Source organism: Pseudorca crassidens, chromosome 10, assembly GCF_039906515.1.
Source record: "Pseudorca crassidens isolate mPseCra1 chromosome 10, mPseCra1.hap1, whole genome shotgun sequence".
Classification (NCBI taxonomy): Eukaryota; Metazoa; Chordata; class Mammalia; order Artiodactyla; family Delphinidae; genus Pseudorca; species Pseudorca crassidens.
The window spans coordinates 54,095,937-54,118,192 of NC_090305.1; the positions used below are offsets into that span (position 1 = coordinate 54,095,937).

The 22,256-nt window shown below is 47.7% G+C and overlaps 2 protein-coding genes across 5 annotated transcripts in view; one reads left to right on the forward strand and one right to left on the reverse strand.

Moving 5' to 3' along the window:
* The window catches only part of OSBPL10 (oxysterol binding protein like 10), a 376,742-nt gene extending 373,316 nt beyond the window's left edge, over window positions 1-3,426 (reverse strand). The window contains exon 1 of one of the 2 annotated variants that reach the window (XM_067753588.1): window positions 2,116-3,426. In XM_067753588.1, the coding sequence (XP_067609689.1) occupies window positions 2,116-2,239 (124 nt within the window). In that variant the 5' untranslated portion in view covers window positions 2,240-3,426. The remainder of the gene's footprint in view (window positions 1-2,115) is intronic. The other variant, XM_067753586.1, reaches the window with a different exon arrangement.
* A 209-nt stretch (window positions 3,427-3,635) lies between these two features.
* The window catches only part of GPD1L (glycerol-3-phosphate dehydrogenase 1 like), a 56,920-nt gene continuing 38,299 nt past the window's right edge, over window positions 3,636-22,256 (forward strand). For all 3 annotated transcript variants that reach the window (XM_067753594.1, XM_067753596.1, XM_067753595.1), the window contains exons 1-2: window positions 3,636-3,797; window positions 16,206-16,383. In XM_067753594.1, the coding sequence (XP_067609695.1) occupies window positions 3,751-3,797; window positions 16,206-16,383 (225 nt within the window). In that variant the 5' untranslated portion in view covers window positions 3,636-3,750. The remainder of the gene's footprint in view (window positions 3,798-16,205; window positions 16,384-22,256) is intronic.

Here is a 22,256-nt window from a genome sequence, read left to right on the forward strand (position 1 = left end):
AACACTGTAAATCAACTATACTCCAATAAAAATTAATTAAAAAAAAAAAAGAATAAACACTGCAGCAGGCTCCCACCTGGCCTCTGCCTCCTGGCCCTGACAATGTCAAGCTCCTCCTTTAAACCCTACAATGGCTTCTTCTGCCCTCAGGATTTAAGTTCTAATTCTTTGATATCATTTATAAGGCCAATCATGATCAGGCAGTTCCTCTACCTCCCTACCTTCATTTCTCTCCATTTACCCTGCGCCTCATACTCTTTCCCTTATTCCTTCTCCCTTCCAACCATACTGAGCTCCTTTTAGTTCCTGAGCATGTCATCTGTCTCTGAATCTTAGCTGATACTCTTCCCTCTGCCTGGAAGAGCTCCTTTGTGTGCCGACCCGCCGCCAGCCCTTCACCTTGCCAACAGCACCTTTTTCTTCAGGCTTCAACAAAGATCTTACTTTATTTAAGAAGCCTTCCGTGAGCCCCCAAATCTGGGACAGATTTTTTCTGGGTTGCCATAGTAAATTACACTGTAGGGTAATTACCTGTCAACTGGCCCTGTATCTCCCGCTAAATGTAAGTATGTAAGAGGGGAGGGACCTTGCCTCTCGTTTCATACTTCATCCCTTGGACCTAGCACCGCAACTGGCACACAGCAGGTGCTCAGTAAATACACACTGAATGAATGAGTAGTCAGATGAGTGTAAGATACAGAATCCCCAATTCCTGGCTCTGACTCCCCATGGGAACTTTGGGAAGTCTTTTTTAGTCTTGCTGTATCTCTTGTCCTCACTTATAATATGAAAATACACTACAGATTGTGGCAGTTTTAAAACCTGGCCCCCAACTTCTCTGACATTGTCTTACTGAGAGGTGAGGCCTATGTCCCCTCCCCTAGAATTTGGCCTCTGTGATTTCTTGACCAAAAGATCACATGACAGAAGTGATGCTGTGATTTATTTAGGGGTTCAAGTCTTAAGAAACTGGCAACTTTCGTTTCCTTTCCCTTGAGATGTTTGCTGGTAGGATACAGGCACAAGGGGAAGCAGCTTTTGGGGAGGCCCACCCACGTGGAGAACACTCAGGCCTGCAGCCCACCAGCCAGCAGTGGGCACCGACTTGCCAGCATGCGAATGAGCCAGCTTGGAAGTGGATCCTCCAGCCCCCTTTGACCGTGCACCCCATGTGAAGAGAGCCTCCCTCTCTGATTCTGCAGCTAAAGAAATGAATGTGGTTGCTTGGAGATCTAACTTTGGGATGCTTTGTTAAACAACAAGAAATAACCAGGCGGATGCTGAGACCTGCAAGTGGAGTGTTGCTGCCACCTGACATGCAGCATTGGCTTTGGGACCGGGTAGCAGGCAGGAGTCGAAAGGCCCTGGGAGGGTGTTAGGGACACGGTAGGAGCCTGGTGGTGAGGGCTTAAGAGAACGAAGGAAAATGTTAGCTGGAGCCAAGAGAGTAAAGGAGACTCCAGTTATATAGGAAAGTTTGGAATAGTGTTGCTGTGCCTCCTGTAATGCAGAAAATCAGAAGTGTGCTGCGTGAACTCAATGACCTGGCTAAGGAGATTGCTAGGCTGAGTTTCTAAAGGGCTGCCTGGCTTCTCCTCGCTGCCTGGTGAGTTTTTACCAAGATACATGCATACCCCAGTTATGTTGTCAGGTGCTGTCTCCACACACCAAATCGTATACACCCTGGGACTTCTCCAGGTCCCTCAAGAGTTCACACGTCCAGTGAGATGGGCTAACTTGTCGTCCTCCAAGTTGTTTAACCCTCTTCTGGGTGACCCACAGGAGGCCAACCTCGGCAGCCCTGCTATCTTAGCTGACCAGGAGGGGGACTGGCAGAGGACCAGCCATCTCAGCACTGGATTGTCTCACTCCTCTGTCCTGGAGCTTCTCCCCTCCCCCACGACCTTCATTAAATCAATACACAAAAATGTTTATAATATATGTAAAAATGTAAAGCATAACCAACCTTCCTCTCCACTAGAACCACAATCCTGTATTTTGTGTTTCCTTCCCTTCTTTTCCCTTACAGGTATACTATGTATGTACATATCCCTGTTGATACATGTAATTTTGCATGATCTTTGTAGCCAGTCTAGAAAATAAATGACTACTCACTATGTCCATCCTGGCACAATATGTCATGCATCTCCGCTGATTGATAAATCCTGTATGATGTTGTGCAGAATGGGTCCACAGAACATCCAAGCAGTTCATTTTCATGCAGGTGCAGTTGCAGCATTGCGGAATGGGAGCGTCCATATAAAGAACAAATCTTTTAGGCAAAGGCTAAAAGTGAGCCGATCAGTTGGTGTGAATCTTGGCAAAGTATGTTGACTCCTCAAGTACATGAGTTCATTACTTAATTAGACAAACCTGTTTGGTAACACAAATGGCAAGGGGAAAAAAATGAATAAAGCTTGGATAGCCCATCCTTCACATCATTCCCGCTTTGGTATCTTTCCTGGCAAATAACTGAGAGCTAACCACCAGTAAGGAGTGGAGGGCATGCTCCGTCTCACTCATTCTAAGTAGTTCCTTGCCTAAGTATCATAAGTAAGAGAGATAAATTTTTCATACAATGTAGAAGTGAAAACAAAAATAACAGTTAATCCTCTGGGCATCAAACTAATAAGCCTAGTATTTTTCTAGGTACTAGAGTATTTGTTTCCTCAGCCAGTCTCCACTGATATTTTAGTTCTCTGGTTCTCAATCTTGAGTCCTTTGGCAATCACCCCTTGAACTTTAAAAAATTTGAATGTTTTGTATCCCATTCCGGGAGATTCTGATGCAATTGGTCTGGGGTGCTGACTGGGCGTGGGGATTTTGAAAAGCTCCGGAGACTCAGAGCTGCAGCGGAGTTTCAGAAACCCTGGTTCACACCGCTTTGTCCTCCTCCTCAGGGTCCAGCGTGGCGCCTGGTGGAAAGTGATGCTCACAATGGATACACAGCGTCCCGTTTCTCAGGAAGGAGGGAAGCGTGGTCTCAACCGCAAACCTCCTGGTGTCCTGGGGCGAAGACCATGAGGAGGCCAGTCCTGCCAAGCCAGTGGGTGACGGCGACGCCGCCCGTGTCTAGGTCTCCCCCTCCCTAGAGCGCAGGTACTGTCCGGCCAAGTCCCGAAGGCCTCAGAAGATACACGGCCACCGCGAAGTTCGGCGGTGCCAGGTGGTTTCTTGTTTCCACAAGAGAGGCGGAAGCTGAAGAGGATGGGGTGGCCACTTCGAGCTCTGGACCAAGCCTGGTTGACTTCAGAGTCAATCCAGGCTCCTCTCTCGGCTCCAAATTGCAGCCCCGGCAGCTCTTCCCGAGAGGGTCGGAGTGGGGGGCACCTAGGCCAGCCGGGTCAGGACTGCTCCGCGGGGAGGCTAGTGCAGCCCCCGGCGCCCGGAGCGCGCGTCAGGTCGCAACCGCCCGGGGAAGCAAGGGGCGCGGCGGGAGCGTCGATCCAGGGGGCGCGGACTACAAGTCCCGACAGGCCTCGGGCAGGGCTGGGCGGTGCCGGAGCGGGGCCAGGGGCCAGCCGGGCCCGGGCGTGCGCGGTGGTTCTCGGGAGTGGCGGGGCGGGCCCTCCCGGCTGTCAGCTGTAGCCCTGTGCGCTCGGGCGGGGGTGGTAGCGGCCATTGGCCGACAGGCGGGAGGGGCGGGCTGCTGCGAGCCTCAGCTGGTTCAGGCCGAGCGGGAGGAGGCGGAGGCGGAGCGGGCGGCCGGCCAGGGAGGCGCGCGCCGGTCTGCTGCGTTCCGGCCTGGCCATGGCAGCGGCGCCCCTGAAAGTGTGCATCGTGGGCTCGGGGAACTGGTGAGCGACGGCGGGCCGGCGGCGCGGGCTGCGCCTGCGGGAAGCCCCTCTGCCGGACGTCCGAGGGCGCACGTCCCCGCCACGGCGTGGGCACCGGGCACCGCGCGTGGGGAGGCGGGGCGGGCGGCCTCGCGGCCGGGCTGGGCACCGCGCGTCCGGGGAGGCCGCGCTGAGGCACTGGGCTGGGAGGCCCTGGGCCCGTGTGCTCGCGGGGGCGACGCGGAGAGAGGGGCGGCGCACCGGCGGGCACCTGTCTGCGCTCGCGGCACTTCGCGGCGGGCGCATGGAGGCCACCTGCTCGCCATGCCCGGGGGGTTTGCGCAACATCCTCAGGGCGTTCTTCATTTCTCCTGGGCACATCGCCTGGGTCGAGGAGTTGGAGGAGGCTCGAGCGTTCTTGCTGGGGTTTCCGAATCGAGGAAACCGAGGCAGAGGGGACTGAAGGGCGCCTGCTATCCAGGTCGAGGGCGGGGCCGGCTCTGCCCTTCCAAGTGCGGGTCCCGCTCCGGCTTCTGTGAAGTCTAGTATCTTAATAAAGTATCGGGAAGAAAATCCAAGTTCCTACAGGCCGGGCTCCCCCAGTAGCTCAGGGACTTTGGGAATTCTCCTTTGGGGGGGTGTTTGCGCAGCTTTGCTTCTCCGATAGGCTTTATTTGACTTTAGCGTTTATAAAGCACTTTGTGCCAGGCGTTCTTGTAAGCGCTTTAAATGTCAGCTCTTTTAGTTACTTTTCTGAAACTTACACAGTGGGATTATTTGGTGTGTTTGGGTTACTGTAGAGGAAAGTGGACCGGGGGAGAGGAGGCAGAATATGGTATAGCATCTGATATTTTCAGTCTTTTTTCCACAGCTGCGCCCTATTTTTCCCACATCCGAGGGACTAGTATAGAATAGTTCAGAGTGATGTCCTTAAAGTCCTTGTGTTTTTTGGTGGCCGGACACTTACCACTGTTCAGGCTTCTAGGAGTCCTGCAGCAATTGGTACTAGTTACTTGGTCTCCGTCTTTAAGACTTGGCCCAGAAAGTACTTCTTGCAGGAAACCTTATCTGATTCTCCACTTTTCCATCCCAGCAAGGTGAGGGCCCTCTCCTCTGTTGCTGACATCTGTCATTGCAAGGTGATGATTTATTTGATTATCTGTTTCCACTCCTCCCCTCCCAGCTCTTGAGAACAGCATCTACCTTAGTGCCGGGCATATGCTAAGTAAATACTAAATGAATGTCTAAAAACTAACTTTTTAATGTAAAAATGTAATTGTATATGATTTGGCAATAATTCACATTGTTTAAAAGGTACCAAAAACCCCACAAAAAACACAGTGAAACATCTCTCATTCACTCTTGTCTCCCAAGGTATCTCCTGGAAGAAAACCACTGTTACCAGTTTCTTCTGTTCTTTCTGGAAGATTTCTATCAGATGCAAGCGAATGTTTACATATGTTCTTTTATCTCTCTGCCCTGCAAATACTAGGATATTATGCACTTTTCTGTAAACTTTTTTTTTCAACCAACAACAGAATGTTCTGTCCCACATGTAATGGAGTTGGTACCTGCCCACTGCAGAGCTTCGTATGGACTTTCAGCTGGACTTTGCCAGTTCTGATCCCAAGGTCACTTGAGTGAAATGTCAGCTACCTTGTGGGCCGTGAGACTGAAAAAGTGCCCATTCAGCGCATGTTCTTTAACATTAGTTTCCTCTTCTGTAAGAGGCCACAGAACCACAGATGACAGCACCTCTTCCTCCTTTGCAAGGTGCAGAAGTGGCATGGCTGGGCTACGCCAGATATGGGCCTGAAACAAGAGTTGTGAAGTGACCCTCCTGGGGCCCTGCCCCTCCGTCCCCCCTCCCCCCGCTGGCCCCATGCCCCCGGCTTCCCGCAGCTTCTCTCTGATGTACTTGACTTTTTCTTGGCTCACTCCAGCCCAAGGAAATGGAGTAGAACTTGGCTAGTGACACTGGAGCAGAGCAATTGAGAAATGTGCCGATGGTCTGGGCTGGCTGCCGGTTCTGTTAATGATGGGATCAGACTGGAACAGTCATTGGCTTCCTTGTCGCTGCCCTGGGTGCAGAGCCATGCTAGTCCTAGAGAGAGGCTCACGACCTCCTCAGAGAGATTCAGGAACTTAGGGACAGAAAAGGACACAGAGAGGCTGCCCAGGGGCCCACTGAGTGTTCAGCTCTGGTCAAAGACATTTGACTGTCTGCTCCATGCAGATATGGTGGTTTTTCCAGGGATAGGAACACAAGTGGACACCATCTCTTCCTTCACGTCACAGATAGATAAGGATATGGAAGATAAATTCAAAAGAAGTACAAAGTTGAATGAAATATCTGTCACAAGATTAGACATTTTAGATTGTTTCTTTGGTTTCTGTTCTGAATTTTTTTTTTTTTTTCCTCACGTGGCATGCAAGATCTTAGTTCCCCAATCAGGGATTGAACCTGTGTCCCCTGCAGTGGAAGCACGGAATCTTAACCACTGGACCGCCAAGGAAGTCCAAGAGTAGACGTTTTAAATAGTGTTTTTAGTAATGTTTCTTAAAATGTGTCCAAAGACAACTTGCATCAGAATTAGCACTGAAGCTAGACTTGCTGAATCATATTCCCTGAGAGTGAAACAGATTTTTCCCTAAGAGATTTTAGCCTTCTGCTGATTTTAAAACAGGTTACCAAAAGACGGACCCTTCCAGATGCTCAGGAATAGGAACTTACTTAAGCAGTGTTTACATTTGGGACTTTTTTTTAAAAGAAATTTATTTATTTATTTGCTGTGTTGGGTCTTTGTTGCTGCGCCCGGGCTTTGGTTGCAGAGAGCCGGGGCTACTCTTTGTTGCGGTGCATGGACTTCTCGTGGTGGCTTCTCTTGTTGTGGAGCACGGGTTCTAGGCACGCGGGCTTCAGTAGTTGTGGCGCACAGGCTTAGTTGCTCCGTGGCATGTGGGATCATCCCGAACCCGGGATCTTATCCGTGTCCCCTGCATTGGCAGGCGGATTCTTAACCACTGCGCCACCAGGGAAGTCCCTACATTTGGGACTTTGAAGCAGCTCAGAATGCTTATGGAAATAATGATGTTACATCTGTAGCTAAAAGGTGGGTCTAAAGCTCACATTGGTGCGTCCCCCAATGTAAATAATCATCAGTTGCTATGCAGATACTTGAAGACTGACGGGCCTGTCCCGCCCTCCCTCACCTCTTTTCCTCTAGACGGTGGGAGAGAGGAGGCCAAGGGGGCCTCTTGCATCCAGCTGAGCCCTGTTGTGCTGCCCCCTGTGAGGATGCAGGGAGGTGCTTCCTAAGCGGCATGGCTTTTCTTGGTCCTGGTGACTCACAATAGCAACAGAAAGGAAAAAACAAGCTTCTTAGGTTCCTCCGAAGATGAAATAAAGTTCCTTCACCAGAACCTTGGGAAGGGCACCCAGACACAGTGCAAGATGCAGCTCTAGAACTAAAACCTCAGGGTTGTATTCGCAGTCTAAGTCCAGAAACACCCCACACCTCCTTGGGAGGCCGGGTCAGGCAGCGGTGGAAGGAGGCACTCGGGATTCCTACCCCCTGGGTTTCTGGCCCCATCAAGTTCTAGGTCCTTGAGCAAACTGCTTCTCTCCAAGAATCATTGCTCCTGACATGGGTACTTGCTGTCTAGGATCATGGTGAGGATGAAATGAGATGATCTGAGAGAATGCAAAGTGACTAGCACCCAGCAGTTGTCAGCTAATGAAAAAATGCTGTCTGTGTTAGTTCCATCATCCTTGACCAGAGCCATCACAAAACAGACCTTTTCAAGGTCAGTGGTCAATAAAGTGGAATTAAAACCCAGATCCTTCTAACTCCAATGTCCATGTTTCTATAAATTCTTAGCATTTTCAGTGAGAAGTGTACTTTTACCAATGCCAATCACAAAATGCTAAGGAATAGAGGCAGAAGAAGGGAGAAGATAAAAGAGCAGGAGGTGTTTCCAGGAGTTATCTTTTGCCCTTGTTTTCAGCACAGCTTGACTCCTGGGACTGAAAGTCAGGGAGAGCTTTGGCCTACTTTGCACCGATGAGTGAAGCTGGACATGTGGCTGACCCTTTTTGTCCTGTTGGAAACATCTGAATGCAGCCTGGCAGCTCTTCATCCCCCAGTGTCATCGTTTTTGACTGTTCTGCTCAGTGCCTGTGATGATTCTTGCTGTACCCCCACGTGGAGAGCTCGAAACAGTTTAGGCATCTGCGTGTTAGCTCCTCTGAGGTCAGAACGACCCCTTCCTGGTCCACAGGCGACGCTGACACACCTCTACTGTGGAAGCTGGAGGGAGAGGTAGTGGCGGTTCGGGCTGACCTGGGAGGAGACCCATTTCCCTCAGGAGCCAGGCTGAGGACACCTGCCAGGCTGATCCGCACACCTGTTTCTGTTGTTGTGCAGTGTATACATCACAGCTATATTGGGGATGAGTCTGATTTTCATATCTTAGCCCTCTTTCACCTCTTTCATCATTCTTCACTTCCTCCCCTCCCTTAAGGGGGATAATCATAACAGTTACCACTTAGGGTCATTTTCTGTGTCTCGGATGTGCATTATTTCATTTAAATCTCATAACAAGTCTATGCGGTACTACTATTATTCCTATTTTAGGTGACAAAACTGAGATTAGAAAACTTTTCAAGGTCAGTGGTTAATAAGGTGGAGTTGAAACCCAGATCTTTCTAACTCCAATGTCCGTGTTTCTATAAATTCTTATTTTTAATGAGAAGCATACTTTTACCTGAGAACAAATCCCATCATCACAAAAATATTGAGTAGCTTACCCTCCCAAAAATGTCTAGTATAACAATATTCCACTTAAGAAAAATCAAATTGAAATGAGGTCTTAAAAATCATCCTGGAGAGACTTCCCTGGCAGTCCAGTGTGTAGGACTCTGTGCTTTCACTGCTTGCGGCACGGGTTCGATCCCTGGTTGGGAAACTAAGATCCTGCGTGCCTTGCAGTGTGGCCAAAAAAAAAAAACAAACATCCTGTTCAGTTTCCCTCCAAAGGAGGCATCCCATTTCTTGTAGACATGACATGATCATAGTTTACTGTTTTTAAGGCACCTGATCTTAAAATTAATCTAGTAAATTAATTATTAGAAAAGTCTTATATTTGAGAGGAGAATCTGTCACCTCCAGCTTCTACCCATTAGTCTGTGAGCAGCGCTGAGGCGAGCCTACTCTTTTTTTTTTTTTTTTTTTCTGGCTGCGTTGGGTCTTTGTTGCTGTGTGGGGGCTTTCTCCAGTTGCGGCAAGTGGGGACCACTCTTCGCTGCAGTGGCAGGCCTCTCATTGTGGTGGCTTCTCTTGTTGCGGAGCACAGGCTCCAGGCAAGTGGGCTTCAGTAGCTGTGGCTTGCGAGCTCTGGAGTGCAGGCTCAGTAGTTGTGGCGCACGGGCTCAGTCCCTCCATGGCATGTGGGATCTTCCCAGACCAGGGCTCGAACCCGTGTCCCCTGCGTTGGCAGGTGGATTCTTAACCACTGCACCACCAGAAGAAGCCGAGCCCACTCTTTTCTAAAACATGTCCCATTGGATAGAAGAGTCACATGTCCCCTAAATCTTCCCTGTCGCCGGCCAAGTAGTATCTCCAAGCCTCTCAATCCTTGCTGGTGGCAAGTTGTGTCTGGGGTTGTCAACCATCCAGGTCTTTCTCCTTCCCCACATCTCTAACTCCTAGGCTTGATGATGTCAGAAACTAAGCCAGAAGTCCCCCGACTCCTTTAAGGTTATCCTAGTGGCACTTTGCCATCATTCTACTTTGGGGCTCAGTTCCTTCCACAGTTGGGTGCTAGGAACTTCATTGATTATCTGTTGCTGCCCCAGTATCTCCCCTGAAACTTAATGGCTTCAAACAGCAATCATTGATTAGCTCCTGATTCTGGAGGTCAGCAATTTGGGCTAAGCAGGGAGAGTCTTCTGCTGGTCTCACCTGGGCTCACTCATAAGGCAGCGGTCAGGTGTTTAGTGGACTGGGGCTCTTGGTCCTCGATGCCCCCTTTCACAGTGGGCAGGCTTTGGCCAGGCTAATGGGGGCGACCGGCCACGTGTCTATCTTTCTGCAGCAGGCGAGCTTGGGCTTCTCCATGTCGTGGCTGGATTCCAACTTCAAGAGAGAGTTCATGTAAATTCCTCACATAAGTGGAATCATACAGTAATTGTCCTTTTTGTAACTGGCTTATTTCACTTAGTATAATGTCCTCAAGGTTCACTTCTTTTTGTAGCATGTGCCAAAATTTCTTTCCTTTTTAAGGCTGAATTGATAGTCCACGGTATGAATATACCAGCTTTTGTTTATTTGTTCAATCCATCAGTGGACACTTGGGTTGCTTCTACCTTTTGGCTGTTGTGAGTAATTCTGCTATGAACATTGGTGTACAAATATCTCTTTAAGATTCTGCTTTCAAATCTTTTGGGTATATGCCCAGAAGGGGAATTGCTGGATCATATGGTAATTCTATCTTTAGGTTTTTGAGGAACCACTGTATTGTTTTCCATAGCAGTTACACCATTTTATATTCCCACCAGCAGAGCACAAGGGTTCCAATTTCTGCACATTCTAACACTTGTTTTTCTTTTGTTTTAATATAGTAGCCACACTAACAGGTGTGAGGCGATATGTATTTTGTTAATCGCATGTGATGCACATGATCATATGGCATATACAATTTTGCATCCTGTTTTTTGTTAAATGTAACATTCTATTTGAGGCTTTTCCTCTGCAGTTTGGATTTTGATAGACAGAAAGACTGTTTTCATCTGCTTCTCCCCCTCCTTTTTTTCTCTATGTGAAGTTGTTCACATTGATCTTTTTTCCTCTGTGGTTGCTATCTTTGATTTTTAACTTATAAAGCTTCCCTATCCAGAGATCAAATAAACATTCACCAAGTTGAATCTATTTTTAAAATACTTTATTTTTCACATTTGCATCTAATACTCTGGCATTTGATTGTACTTTAAAAGCCCTTTAACTGCAAAGAATTACACAAAATGTTAACAGTGGTTCTCCCAGGGTGGTAAGATGATAATTTTTTTTTGTCTCTCATGTATTGCTTTTATGAATAAGAAAGTCGATGTTATTTAAGCCAAAACTGATCACCCTCTTCCCTTGGATCCACACGTAGGATCAGCTCTGGGCACGGGATGGGGAGAATCTAGCTGCACCCTTGTTTGTTCTCCCTAGAGAGTTTCCTCCTTGGTAAAAGAGGGATGGTCTGTGGCGTCCTTTCTGTGCCAGTAAGCTCCTGCACCCCATGCAGTTCTGGGAATTGTCAACCTGACTTGATAGGCATCCTGTTCCTTGGCTGATTAAAATGTCACATCTTTTTAGAGAGGAAGAGGTGAGTGAATGCCAAGGGGCTGGAGGAAGGGGGATGTTGCCAGTGGAGGTTAGGACCTCCAGCAGGTGAGTGTCCAGCTGGGACCCAAGGAGGGAGAGCAGAGTGGTGAAGACATGGCCTGGGCTGCGGATCTCTCCTCTTCCACTGACCACCAGTGTGATCCCGGGAGTTCAGTGTCTTCACTTGAAAAATGGGGATCGTGATAGTCCCTGTCTCAGAGGGTTGCTAAGGCTTAAAACAGATAATGTGGGTAAAGCATTGAAAACAGTACTCTGGTGGTAATCAGATTGCGATACCTAAATGTATCAGATGAAAGGGTTATACCCCTTCAGTTTATACAATGTTATTTGTCAATTACATGTCAATCAAAAAACAAAAAGCAAACAAACAGTGCCTGACACCTGGTAGTCAGCAAACCCCTACCCTCTGCCTCTTGCCCCATCCTTCCCTCTCCTCTTCCCCTTCCTCTGCTCCTTTCTCAGCCTCCTCTCCCTGTCTCCCCCTGCTGCTCATAACCTCTCCCCTCCCCCTTCCTCCACCTCCCACCAGGTGTGGACTCTGGGTAAAAGCAGAGGACAGTCTCCATGCCCCCACCCCGTTCCTGCACCTTTGCTCCACGGGCCCTTCCCTCTGGCTCGAATTCTCCCCCACCCCAACCTTAGACTTACCAGCTTTATCCCCTGTGTCCTCTGTGCCCGGCACAGTGTCTGCATGGCATAGGTGCTTAATGTGTATTCTCAACAAAATGATTCTACTCTACCCCTCAGCAAACAGGAATTAGTAGAAAGTGTGGGCTTTGGAAACAGATCTGGGCCAGAACTGCTGGCTCTACATGGACAGCGTGACCGGGTGACTTATTCATTCTCTCTGAGCCTCTACTTCTTCATCTGTAAAGTGGGGATAACGTGGCTGCTGGAAAGATGAAATGAGCTCTTGTGTCAAATACCCAGTGTGTACCCAGCTGGCACTGGGTCGTGATTTCCCACCCTAAGTCCCTTTTAAATTTTGTTGGCATAATATTGCTGAGGTTGCAAACTAGTCTGTACTTTGAGGCCCAAGACTTGTTGATAAGTAATTCATGATTCCATAGGAAATGTGATATTATACTCCGGAGGAAAGACCCAAGACTGGCCGTCAGCCGTGCTGAGTCCCCCTCCGAGTTCTGCCACTACCTGGTTGAGTAACCCAAGGTCAGAGTGACCGAGCCTCCTGTGTCGTGTCTTAATCTGCCAGGTGGAGGTTTAGATGGAATTAAACCTTCTTTAAACTGCCCTTTTCGCTTTTGTTTGGCTTATTCACTTAGACTTTCTTTAAAAGTTGACTTTAAAAGAAAACTTTATATCACCACTCCAAAGACTGGAAGTAGAAGGTAACAGCAGCCACCAATAGAATGGAAACAAAACAGTATTACAAAACCCTTGCCAGATACTGGTCCCTGCCGAGGCTCTGAGTGGAGGCCGCCTCATACTTTGGGAAGAAGGGAAATTCACACAGGCTGGGGAGCTGGGAAACACCGCAACACTCACATGAGACATTCGGCGCTCTCTCAGGGAGGCCAGGAGAGTTGAAAAGGGCACACATGCGTCATTGTCACTTGGTGCTGTGTGTGCGTGTGTGTGGGGGGGGGGGCAAGCGCTCAGCCATTGGGGCTACCTCTGGCCCCCACTCCTCACTTGGGGGAGAACCGGACTCATCGCAGACCTGGCCTTTAGTAGATGGACGAGCTGGCAGGTGGAGCAATGGCTGCTTGTGCCCTTGACCCAGCCGTGTTAATGATCTGTGCCTGACCAGGCTGGAACAGTTACAGGACAGCCCCTGAAACAAGGAGACGCCACCACCGTGGCCATGGGACCCCAGCCCCGACCATGGCTGAGCCACACACAAACTGCCTCCATGGACTGGACTGGACGCAGTATTTTTCTTTTATTTTAGACTCAGTTCTAATATATCTGTGCATGTTTTTAGACTGGTCCTCTGTAGGCCAGGCATCTTTTTAGGACAGGGTTTTCACTTATATGTGGATTTTATGTAGTTGCCTTCAAACACACGGGTTCTTCCAAAACACTCCCTTTGCTATTTGATCCTGTTCCTTACACATATGTGACAAACACATTTAGTACCATTTCAGAGCCACAAAGGAGTTTTGGGTATGGATTATACTTAAAAACAAAAACAACTTTATTCAGGTGTAATTGAAACACAGAAAACTCAGACATACTTAATATTTGATGGGTTTGGAGATAGGGATACACCCATGAAACCATCACCACAATCAAGGTAATAAACATCCATCACCTCCAAGAGTTTCCTCCTGCCCCCATCTCCCCATTTTTGGTGGTAAGAATATTCAGTACTATGTTAGCTATGGGCTTGTCGTATAGAATATATAGCCTTTATTATGTTGAGGTGAATTATATACTTTTGAGGTTTTATAAACAACACAGAAAAGGTGGACAGCAAAGAAAATCCTTGGTTCAAATGGAGATAGTACTGAAAGAGATTAAAGCAGAACAAATTAAAGTGTTTTCATTTCTGATCTCCCAAAAAATATATTATTGTATAAGTTATATAGAAAGAACAAGACTAGGCCTTATAGGCATTAGAATCTTTTTGTTCATCTCCCTGGATTTTTTTTTTTTTTTTTTTTTGGCTGAGTTGGGTCTTCTTTGCTGCGTGGGGGCTTTCTCTAGTTGCGGTGAGCAGGGGCTACTCTTCGTTGTGGTGCACGGGCTTCTCATTGCAGTGGCTTCTCTTGTTGCAGAACATGGGCTCTAGGCGCGCGGGCTTCACTAGTTGTGGCACACGGGCTCTAGAGTACAGGCTCAGTAGTTGTGGTGCACGGGATTAGCTGCTCCGCGGCATGTGGGATCTTCCTGGACCAGGGCTCAAACCCGTATCCCCTAGCATTAGCAGGAGGATTCTTAACCACTGCGCCACCAGAGAAGTCCCTCCCTGGATTCATTCTTGAATTGAATTTCATGCTTCTTCCCGGTGTCCATCTCCTCCCTTCCCTCCCCTCCCCCATCCATGAGTGGCAGATCCAATAGCTTGGCCCAGAATTACCTGGAGTTACCTCAGCGTTGCTGAGTCTGATGCATCCCTTAGCTACCACTGCAAAACAGCCCACCCTCTGCCAACTCGGTGCTGAAAATAACAAGCACATGTTGTTGCTTGTGCATCTCTGGATCAGCTGGTTAGTTCTTGGCTTGGCCCGGCTCCCTCACGTGTCTGTGATTAGCTCAGTGTTGGCTGGAAGCTCTGCTTTGCCTGCTTTTCCCATCCCTGATGCATGAAGCCCTTTTTGCTTGTCTGCAGAGGTATGGTCTTCCTCAGCACCGTTCCCATGTCTTCTCCCTGGACCCCAGCCAGGTCTGTCCACCGTGGTTCCCTCAGCTGAACGCTGGGCAGGCGAGCCTTCCCATGGATTACCTGGGTTGCATCTGAGTCCTTTATGTTAAAAGTCCCTCGCAGTTTACCCTTCTAATCTCGTGTCCCTCATTCCCTTTCACCTCTTATCACACACAGGATTGTGAATTCCTTTTACCTTGTTCATCTCTCAATTGGGTGGGAAGCTTTTGAGAGCTGTGCCTTTTATATCACCAGCATCTAGCCCAAGGTGTTATGTGCAAAAATAATTGGTGATAATGCCAAGTCTCCCAGGTAATTCTATTGTGCAGCCAAAGATAAACATAAGGATAACTGTCTCCAATCTGTTCTTCTGCATCAGCTTGGTCCCACCCCCTTTCCGTCATCACCCCTTACTCCATTTCACAAATTGTCTGTATCGTTAGGAAAAATCATTAGAAAAAATAATGAATGCCCTGACACGTGAATTCTCAAGGTGCTCTTTACCATTCTTTCCTTTGCTCCTCACACCAGGAAAGTTATCTAAGAAACTATTTCTCTGTTCAGATTCCTGTAAAAGAACTTGATTGGTTCAGCCGGGATTAGGTACCACCCGCGGCCCAATCAGTGTGCACTCAACACACCTGTGAGATGGGCAAGGTACCCGCTGACCATGATCACCTCTGCCACGGGGACCAGCCGCACACCCGCGGCTCTTGTGCAGAGGACTGGCGTTAACTAGCATCTTCTCTTCCCCTGTGGGAAAGCCTATTGGAGACTGATTCATTACCAGAAAAGGTTTGGTGAATAGAGATGCAGAAAAAAGGGAGCTTTTAGAGGCCTCTGGGTGTCTTCTGGGGGGACCCATGCCCTTGCTCTGCTCCTTTTCTGGAATCCACTTGGGGCTTGTCTTTCCTTTATGACTGCACATGGAGCCTGTTGCAGTTCACCAGAACACAGCTTATTCTACGGTAGCTGCATGTTAATCTTGATGGATTTGAAATATAGCCTAGTTGCTTCGGAGACTTCATGAACGCTTGAAGTGTTATTTTTATGCCATCTTTCAGGTGGATTTCTCTTCCTTCTGTGATACTCTCTTCCAAGATAGGTTGGTGCTTACTAGTTTCAAGGGGTGGTGCTTTCTGACCTTGTAGCAAATTCTGGGGCTTTCCTGATCATGGGGTGGTATTTCCAAGTGAAAACAACTAAGTTTCAAACAGTTTGGACTTCCCTGGTGGCGCAGTGGTTAAGAATCAGCCTGCCAATGCAGGGGACATGGGTTTGAGCCCTGGTCTGGGAAGATTCCACATGCCACGGAGCAACTAAGCCCATGTGCCACAACTACTGAGTCTGTGCTCTAGAGCCAACGAGCCACAACTGCTGAAGCCCACATGCCTAGAGCCCGTGCTCTGCAACAAGAGAAGCCACCGCAATGAGAAGCCCATGCACTGCAACGAAGAGTAGTCCCTGCTCGCCACAACTGGAGAAAGCCTGCACGCAGCAACGAAGACCCAATGCAGCCAAAAACAAACAAATAAATAAATAAATTTATTAAAAAACCAAACGAACAAACAGCTTGCGGCTGAGACGACATCACATCTGAGTTCTAAGCTCAGTGCTTGAATCAGAACGCAAGTCTCCTGAAATACAATCTAGTGCTTTTTCTCTTCTGCTCGAGTGAGTTTGTTTTCTTTTCCACTGTTTCTTTTGCAGGGGTTCAGCTGTTGCAAAAATAATTGGTGATAATGTCAAGAAACTTCAGAAGTTTGCCTCCACGGTCAAGATGTGGGTCTTTGAAGAAACGGTTAATGGGAGAAAACTGACAGACATCATAAATAATGACCATGAAAATGTAAAATATCTCCCTGGACACAAGCTGCCAGAAAACGTGGTAAGACTTTGGTTAATTCTAAAAGTTACATTCAGCTGAGTTAGCACTTGGGACGTGGGCAGATGGGAAACCTGCTTCCCCGGTCTCCTGTTCCTCTCTACCACCAGGTTCATTGCTTGGTCCGTTTTGGTTTTCCTGACTCTGAACGTGGGCCTTGTGTTAGTTTGCTGGAGCTGCCATAACAAAGTACGATAGACTGGGTGGCTTAAACAACAGAAATTAATTTTCTCACAGATCTGGAGGCTTCACGTTGTCTGGAGGAAGAAATTTTCCTCTACCCTTCTAGGTTCTTCTGTCTGGTCTGAGAATTAAGTTGACATGAGACAGATTAACAGGAGAAAACCAAACAAAAGTTTAATAACATGTATGCATAGGAGAGACCCAGGAAAACTACGTCATTCACCAAAATGGCGGAAGCCCTCATCTTAAATATTATCCTCAGCTAAAGACAAAAGAGGATGTTGAAGGTGGGGATAGTCAGTTCTGGGAGGTGATGGGGAAAGCACAGTAAACAAGGGTAAGGTGGTTACGCAGATTTAAGTCAGTGCCTTCCCCTTTCCTGAGAGTTTCTAGAGATTTGGTCCTCCCAGCTCTTCCAGGTACTTGGAGGGAGATCCCCTTACAAATGGAGATTTCCCTCATGAATGTAAATGTTTCTTACAAAAGGACAACTCCTACTTGGTTTTCAGTTTCCTCCTTGTCTGCTGTTTCTTAAAAAACAACCACCTTAAAATAATTAATGTGCCAGGGCTTCCCTGGTGGCGCAGTGGTTGAGAGTCCGCCTGCTGATGCAGGGGACACGGGTTCGTGCCCCAGTCCGGGAAGATCCCACATGCTGCAGAGTGGCTGGGCCCGTGAGCCATGGCCGCTGAGCCTGCGCGTCCGGAGCCTGTGCTCCGCAACGGGAGAGGCCACAACAGTGAGAGGCCCGCGTACCGCAAAAAATAATAATAATTAATGTGCCAAAGAGGCATATTTTGAGGTGGCAAAATCTACTCCCCTGCAAAGCCCAAGATCAAGGTGTTGGTAGAGTTGGTTCTTCTGAGGCCTCTCCTGGACTTCTCTTCTTCCCGTGTCTCCACATGGTCCTCCCTCTGTGTATCTGTGTCCTAAGACAGACACCAGTCATGTTGCAATGGGGCTTACCCCAGTGACCTCATTTTAACATAATAACCTTTACAAAGACCCTGTCTCCAAATACAGTTGCATTCTGAGGTACGAGAGTTAGGACTTCAGCATATGAATTTTGGGGAAACACATTGCAGCTCATCACAGGCTACTTTCTTGGCATTCAGAGTGGTGGTCACATCAAAGCTAGAACTAATAATTTTGCCTTTGTATTGTGTCTCTTGGTAACTCCCGAGATACCTGTTGACGAAAAATTAATCAGTCGGTCTAAGAAAGAAGTAGAAATTTTATTCGAGCCAAATTGAGGATTATAACTTGGGAATAGCATCTCAGTGTTGAGAACTGTTCTGCCCATTAGAAGTCAAGGCATAGTTACATATGTTTTTTGAGACAGAGGGCTTTATGTTAAATGAATTACTGACAGTTCATACAATCCAAATCTGTACAAGATAAAGAAGGAATGTTATGTTTAAGGAGTTGTCTCCTTGATGCTAAGAGAACGTTGCTCTTCATGGTTGAGCAGGTATTTCCGCCGATGGGGAAGGTTTGGTCCATGTGTAATGCAGATACACAATGCACAGTAGAAGGGAGAGAGGAGGCCAAAGGGCAAAGAAAATTTTTTTTGTTTAATTTTTTCTTGTCTTGCCACAAAATATGAATTTTATTTCACATACCCTTTCTAAGCGCATGGACTTTGGTCCATCCCTAGGCCAGCTAATGCACTGGTGAAACCGTGCACCTCAGATTGGGACTTGAACTCACGTGCTGGGACTCAAACCCAGCCAAAACCCACAGTCTTCCAACTGAGGTCACACACCTGGTTTCAGAACTTAACGAAGCTCAGGTTCTTGATGTCTTATCTCAGAAAGAATTCAGTGAGCGACAAAGTGAAAGGTAAGAAATGGATTTATTTAGAGAGAAACACACTCCACAGAGTGTGGGCCATCTCAGAAGGTGAGAAAGGCACCAGGGTATGAGGTTGTCAGTTTTTATAGTGGTGGGTAATTTTATAGGCTAATGAGTGGTAGGAGTATTCCAGCTATTTTGGGAAGGGGCGGGGATTTCCAGGAATTGGGCCACCGCCCACTTTTTGATCCTTATGTTACAGTGAGCATATACTGAGCCTCAAGGGCTGGTGGAAGTTGACTTGTCCACCATCTTGGACCCATTTGGTTCTAATCTGTTTATGTCATGTCCTTGGGCTATGTCGTTATTTCAAAGGTTGTGCCCTGCCCCCTTCCCTCCTGTTTTATTGGTCTGTGATTAAAACCAAGGTCAAGACCTAAATTACCAAGTAAGATTGGAGAAAATAGAAAATGGGAAGACTGACAGTTTAAAATTCCAGCTTATTAGGCCTGAGCAGGAAAAATCTAGGTTATTGCCTCATTCCAGTGACTTGCAGAGGAAGAAGGTGAGCCTGAGAATGAAAATGGTGACCCGGCAGCTTGTGTGAGTGGAATTCATGAACTCCTGTTCCAGATTCACCCCTGGATGGCTTTCTGTAAGAGTCTGTTTGAAAACCAGCCCAGGTGGCTGCCTGACTCCTAGCAGGGGAGACAGATTTGTTGGCTGATGAATGCCAGCAAGTTTGGAGATGCAAAGACTTTGCTCATTGAGGATTTCCAGTTGCCTTTGGCTACAGTGTTCATTGGTGTCAAGCCCTGTGCAAAGTAGTTTACATATATCATCATGTTACCCGGAAACTGGGTTTACCTCTTGGATTTATTACTTGGAACAAGTAAGGAGAACACCAAGGATCTTTCCTAAAGCAGTGTCTCCCCAGCAACAAAATTGGGGAAGTTTTTTTTTGGCAAGAAGTAGATTTATTAATATAGGACGCTTGTATGAGATGCAAGCGGTCAGGCGAGGGAGCTCTGCCCTGAGGTTTAAGTGGGCTACAATTTTATAGTCAAAGGAAAGGGGGAGAGGAAAAATTGGGGAAGTTTTAAGCTACAGGAACATGCATACTCACGAAGGGGCTTGGGTGGTGGACTGAGTGAGTCCAAGCTAAAGTGGATTGAAAGTTACAAGGGTCAGAAATGGTCAACATCATCATTCCTTAGGTTCCAGTTGATCTGGTGGTGTTTAAACCCGAGGCTGGTTTAAATCCTGCAAACCGCTTAAGATAGTGCTTTAGGCCAGTCTAACTGGGAGTCTTTACAACTGATGTGTTATCTTTGCTATTCTTACTTCTCTTGCCTGATAAGTTTGTCCTTTTGATCCTTAATTACTGAGACCTGTTCAAAGGCAAGCACTGTGGCTCAGATCACAAAATGGCTTAAGCCAAAGATGGCTTCTCTTTTGTCAAGAAAGCCATGCCTTGTTCTATTTCTCCAGGGAACCCCATCCCTGTCTGGTTACAGTCTCATTTAATGTTCTCAGTGACCCTCTTAGGTTGGTGTTATTAGCTTTCTTACTGTGATGGTGATTCTGATTTTATAGGGGAAGAAACCAGGGCTCAGAGAGGTTAATGAACTTGCCCCAGGTCACAGAGCTGGTGGCTGGCACACCTGTTCCTGAGCCTGCTGAGTCATGGCCTTTTAGACAGTGATGACTTGATGACTTCCCTGTGTCACTGCACTAGGACCGGGCAGCGTTTCCCTGCAGTTACTCCTGGTGCAGTAAGTGAGGAGAGGAAGGTTCCCTAGGGTTCTGAGCTGGGCAGTTAAGTTACCCAAGTATCTGATGGAAAGAGTAAAGGTGCCGCTGTTCCCGCGGCTCTGGAAGGCCTCTGAGGTCATCTCTAACCATGCTTGGTGCAGACCATTCCTCCGAGCTTCCCTTCTCATACCTGTCGGGATCAATTACTCCTTCCCTTCTGTAGAGAGTTCCTTCCACTCTGTGTGGAGCACTCTGTACCCCCACCTGCCCCAGGCATGTGGGCTTGACTTTCTGGGGTTTCGTTCTACCAAGGTTCCTAGCGTAGTGCTCAGGGAACGTGGGGGGAGGTGAATCTGCCCGATGGTTCTCTGCCTGCACAGAGAACAGGGGAGCAGGGGGGAAGGAGGGAGTCAAGAGCCATGTCCCTCAGAGCCTGGCCCATGACTGACTCCACCCCCCACCTTCCTGGGTGCCCAGGTGTGGACGAGGGAGGAACTCTCTGCTCCCAGATGGTTGATATCTGAAGCCTTGTAGGCTCATGACGATGAGTGTATCCGTTCCCTGGACTGGACATTTGCATGGTTTCCGGTCATTTGCTGTTATAGACAGTGCCCCTGGGAAAGGCCTTGTCTCTGTCGCAGGGATGGCATCGCTGGGTCACAGGGATGCAGCCTGTAATCTGCCAGATGGCACCACTGGTTTCCAGCATGATAGTGAAACTGCACAACCCAGATTGGGACTTGAACCCACTGTCTTTTAATTAAAATCATACACCTGGTATCAGGACCTACTGAAATTCAGGTTCTTTATGTCTCAGCTCAGAAGGAATTCAGTGAGAGACAAAGTGATAGGTAAGAAGTGGATTTATTTAGAGAGATACACATTCCATAGACAGAATGCAGTCCGTCTCAAAAGGCAAGAGCACCCAGGGAGAAACACACTCCACGGACAGAGTGTGGGTCATCTCAGAAGGCCAGAGGCCTCGGGGTTACAGGGTTGTTAGTGTTCACAGGCTGGCTAATTTCATAGGCTAATGAGTGGGAGGAGTATTCTAACAGTCTTGGAGAGGGGGTGAGAATTTCCAGCAATTGGACCCCACCCACTTTTGGGCCGTTTATGGGGGGCCTTCAGTCATGGTGCCTGTGGGTGTGTTGTTTAGCATATGCTAATGTATTATAATGAGAGCTTAATGAGGCTCAAGGTCTACCGGAAGTCGAATCTTCTGCCATCTTGGGCCTAATTGGTTCTAACCAGTGTATGTTGTATCCTCAATGGCTGTCCTTCTTTTAAAGGTTGTGCCCTGCCCCCTTCCCTCCTGTTTCAGTTGTGCCCATCTCCACACACCTAGTGGGGTTTGAGAACTCACATCCTTCCACATCCTTGCTGGCACTTGGTAGAGGACGCCCAGGGTATTGGAAAGTTTTATTTCTTAAGCTGGCAGAAGGTACACAGGTGCTTGATTGTTTGTTTTTTCTTTGTGCTTTCTAGGTTCTAGAATTTGTATGTATGAAATGTCTCATGATAAGTAATTTTAAAAGTTGAACAGTGGTGAAGCATGGTGGTGATGGGCACACCTTGGAGTCGAGGGCCTGCTCTGAGTGAGCCTGGGCAGCCCCCCTCCTCTTGGTAAGATGGGCCCCTGTGAGTAGTTTCCTTAGCGGTGCTGTGAGGAGTAAATGAGATGATTCACATACATTGTTTAGTGTTAAGAATCTGTTACAAAGCCAGGGCTTTGTTTTTGTTGGTTTTTTAAAAAAAATTTTATGTTTATTTCAGAGTTTTTCAAATACCTCATTCGATCATTTAAAAAGTCAACTAGTGTTAGACCAAGACCGATCATTGTTACCATTTTTTAAGATGAAAAGCCAGACATAAGATTAATTGACTCAGAGCGAATATGGATCTAGAGCTAAAAAGCTGGCTTTACTCATTTCTGTCTTGCGGATTCAAGCAGAAGAGATGTGCTGCATTTCATCTATGTCCAATTGTTTTTTATGACGTCTGCCACTTCTGCTGATTGAGACTCTGAGTCATCCTTGCTTGGTGCCCCCAGACTGCTGCCCGCCTGACCCTTCTCCAGGTCATCACGTGCTCATATGTGACCCCTCCACAGGGGAACCTTCTGTAACAATGACATGACCATG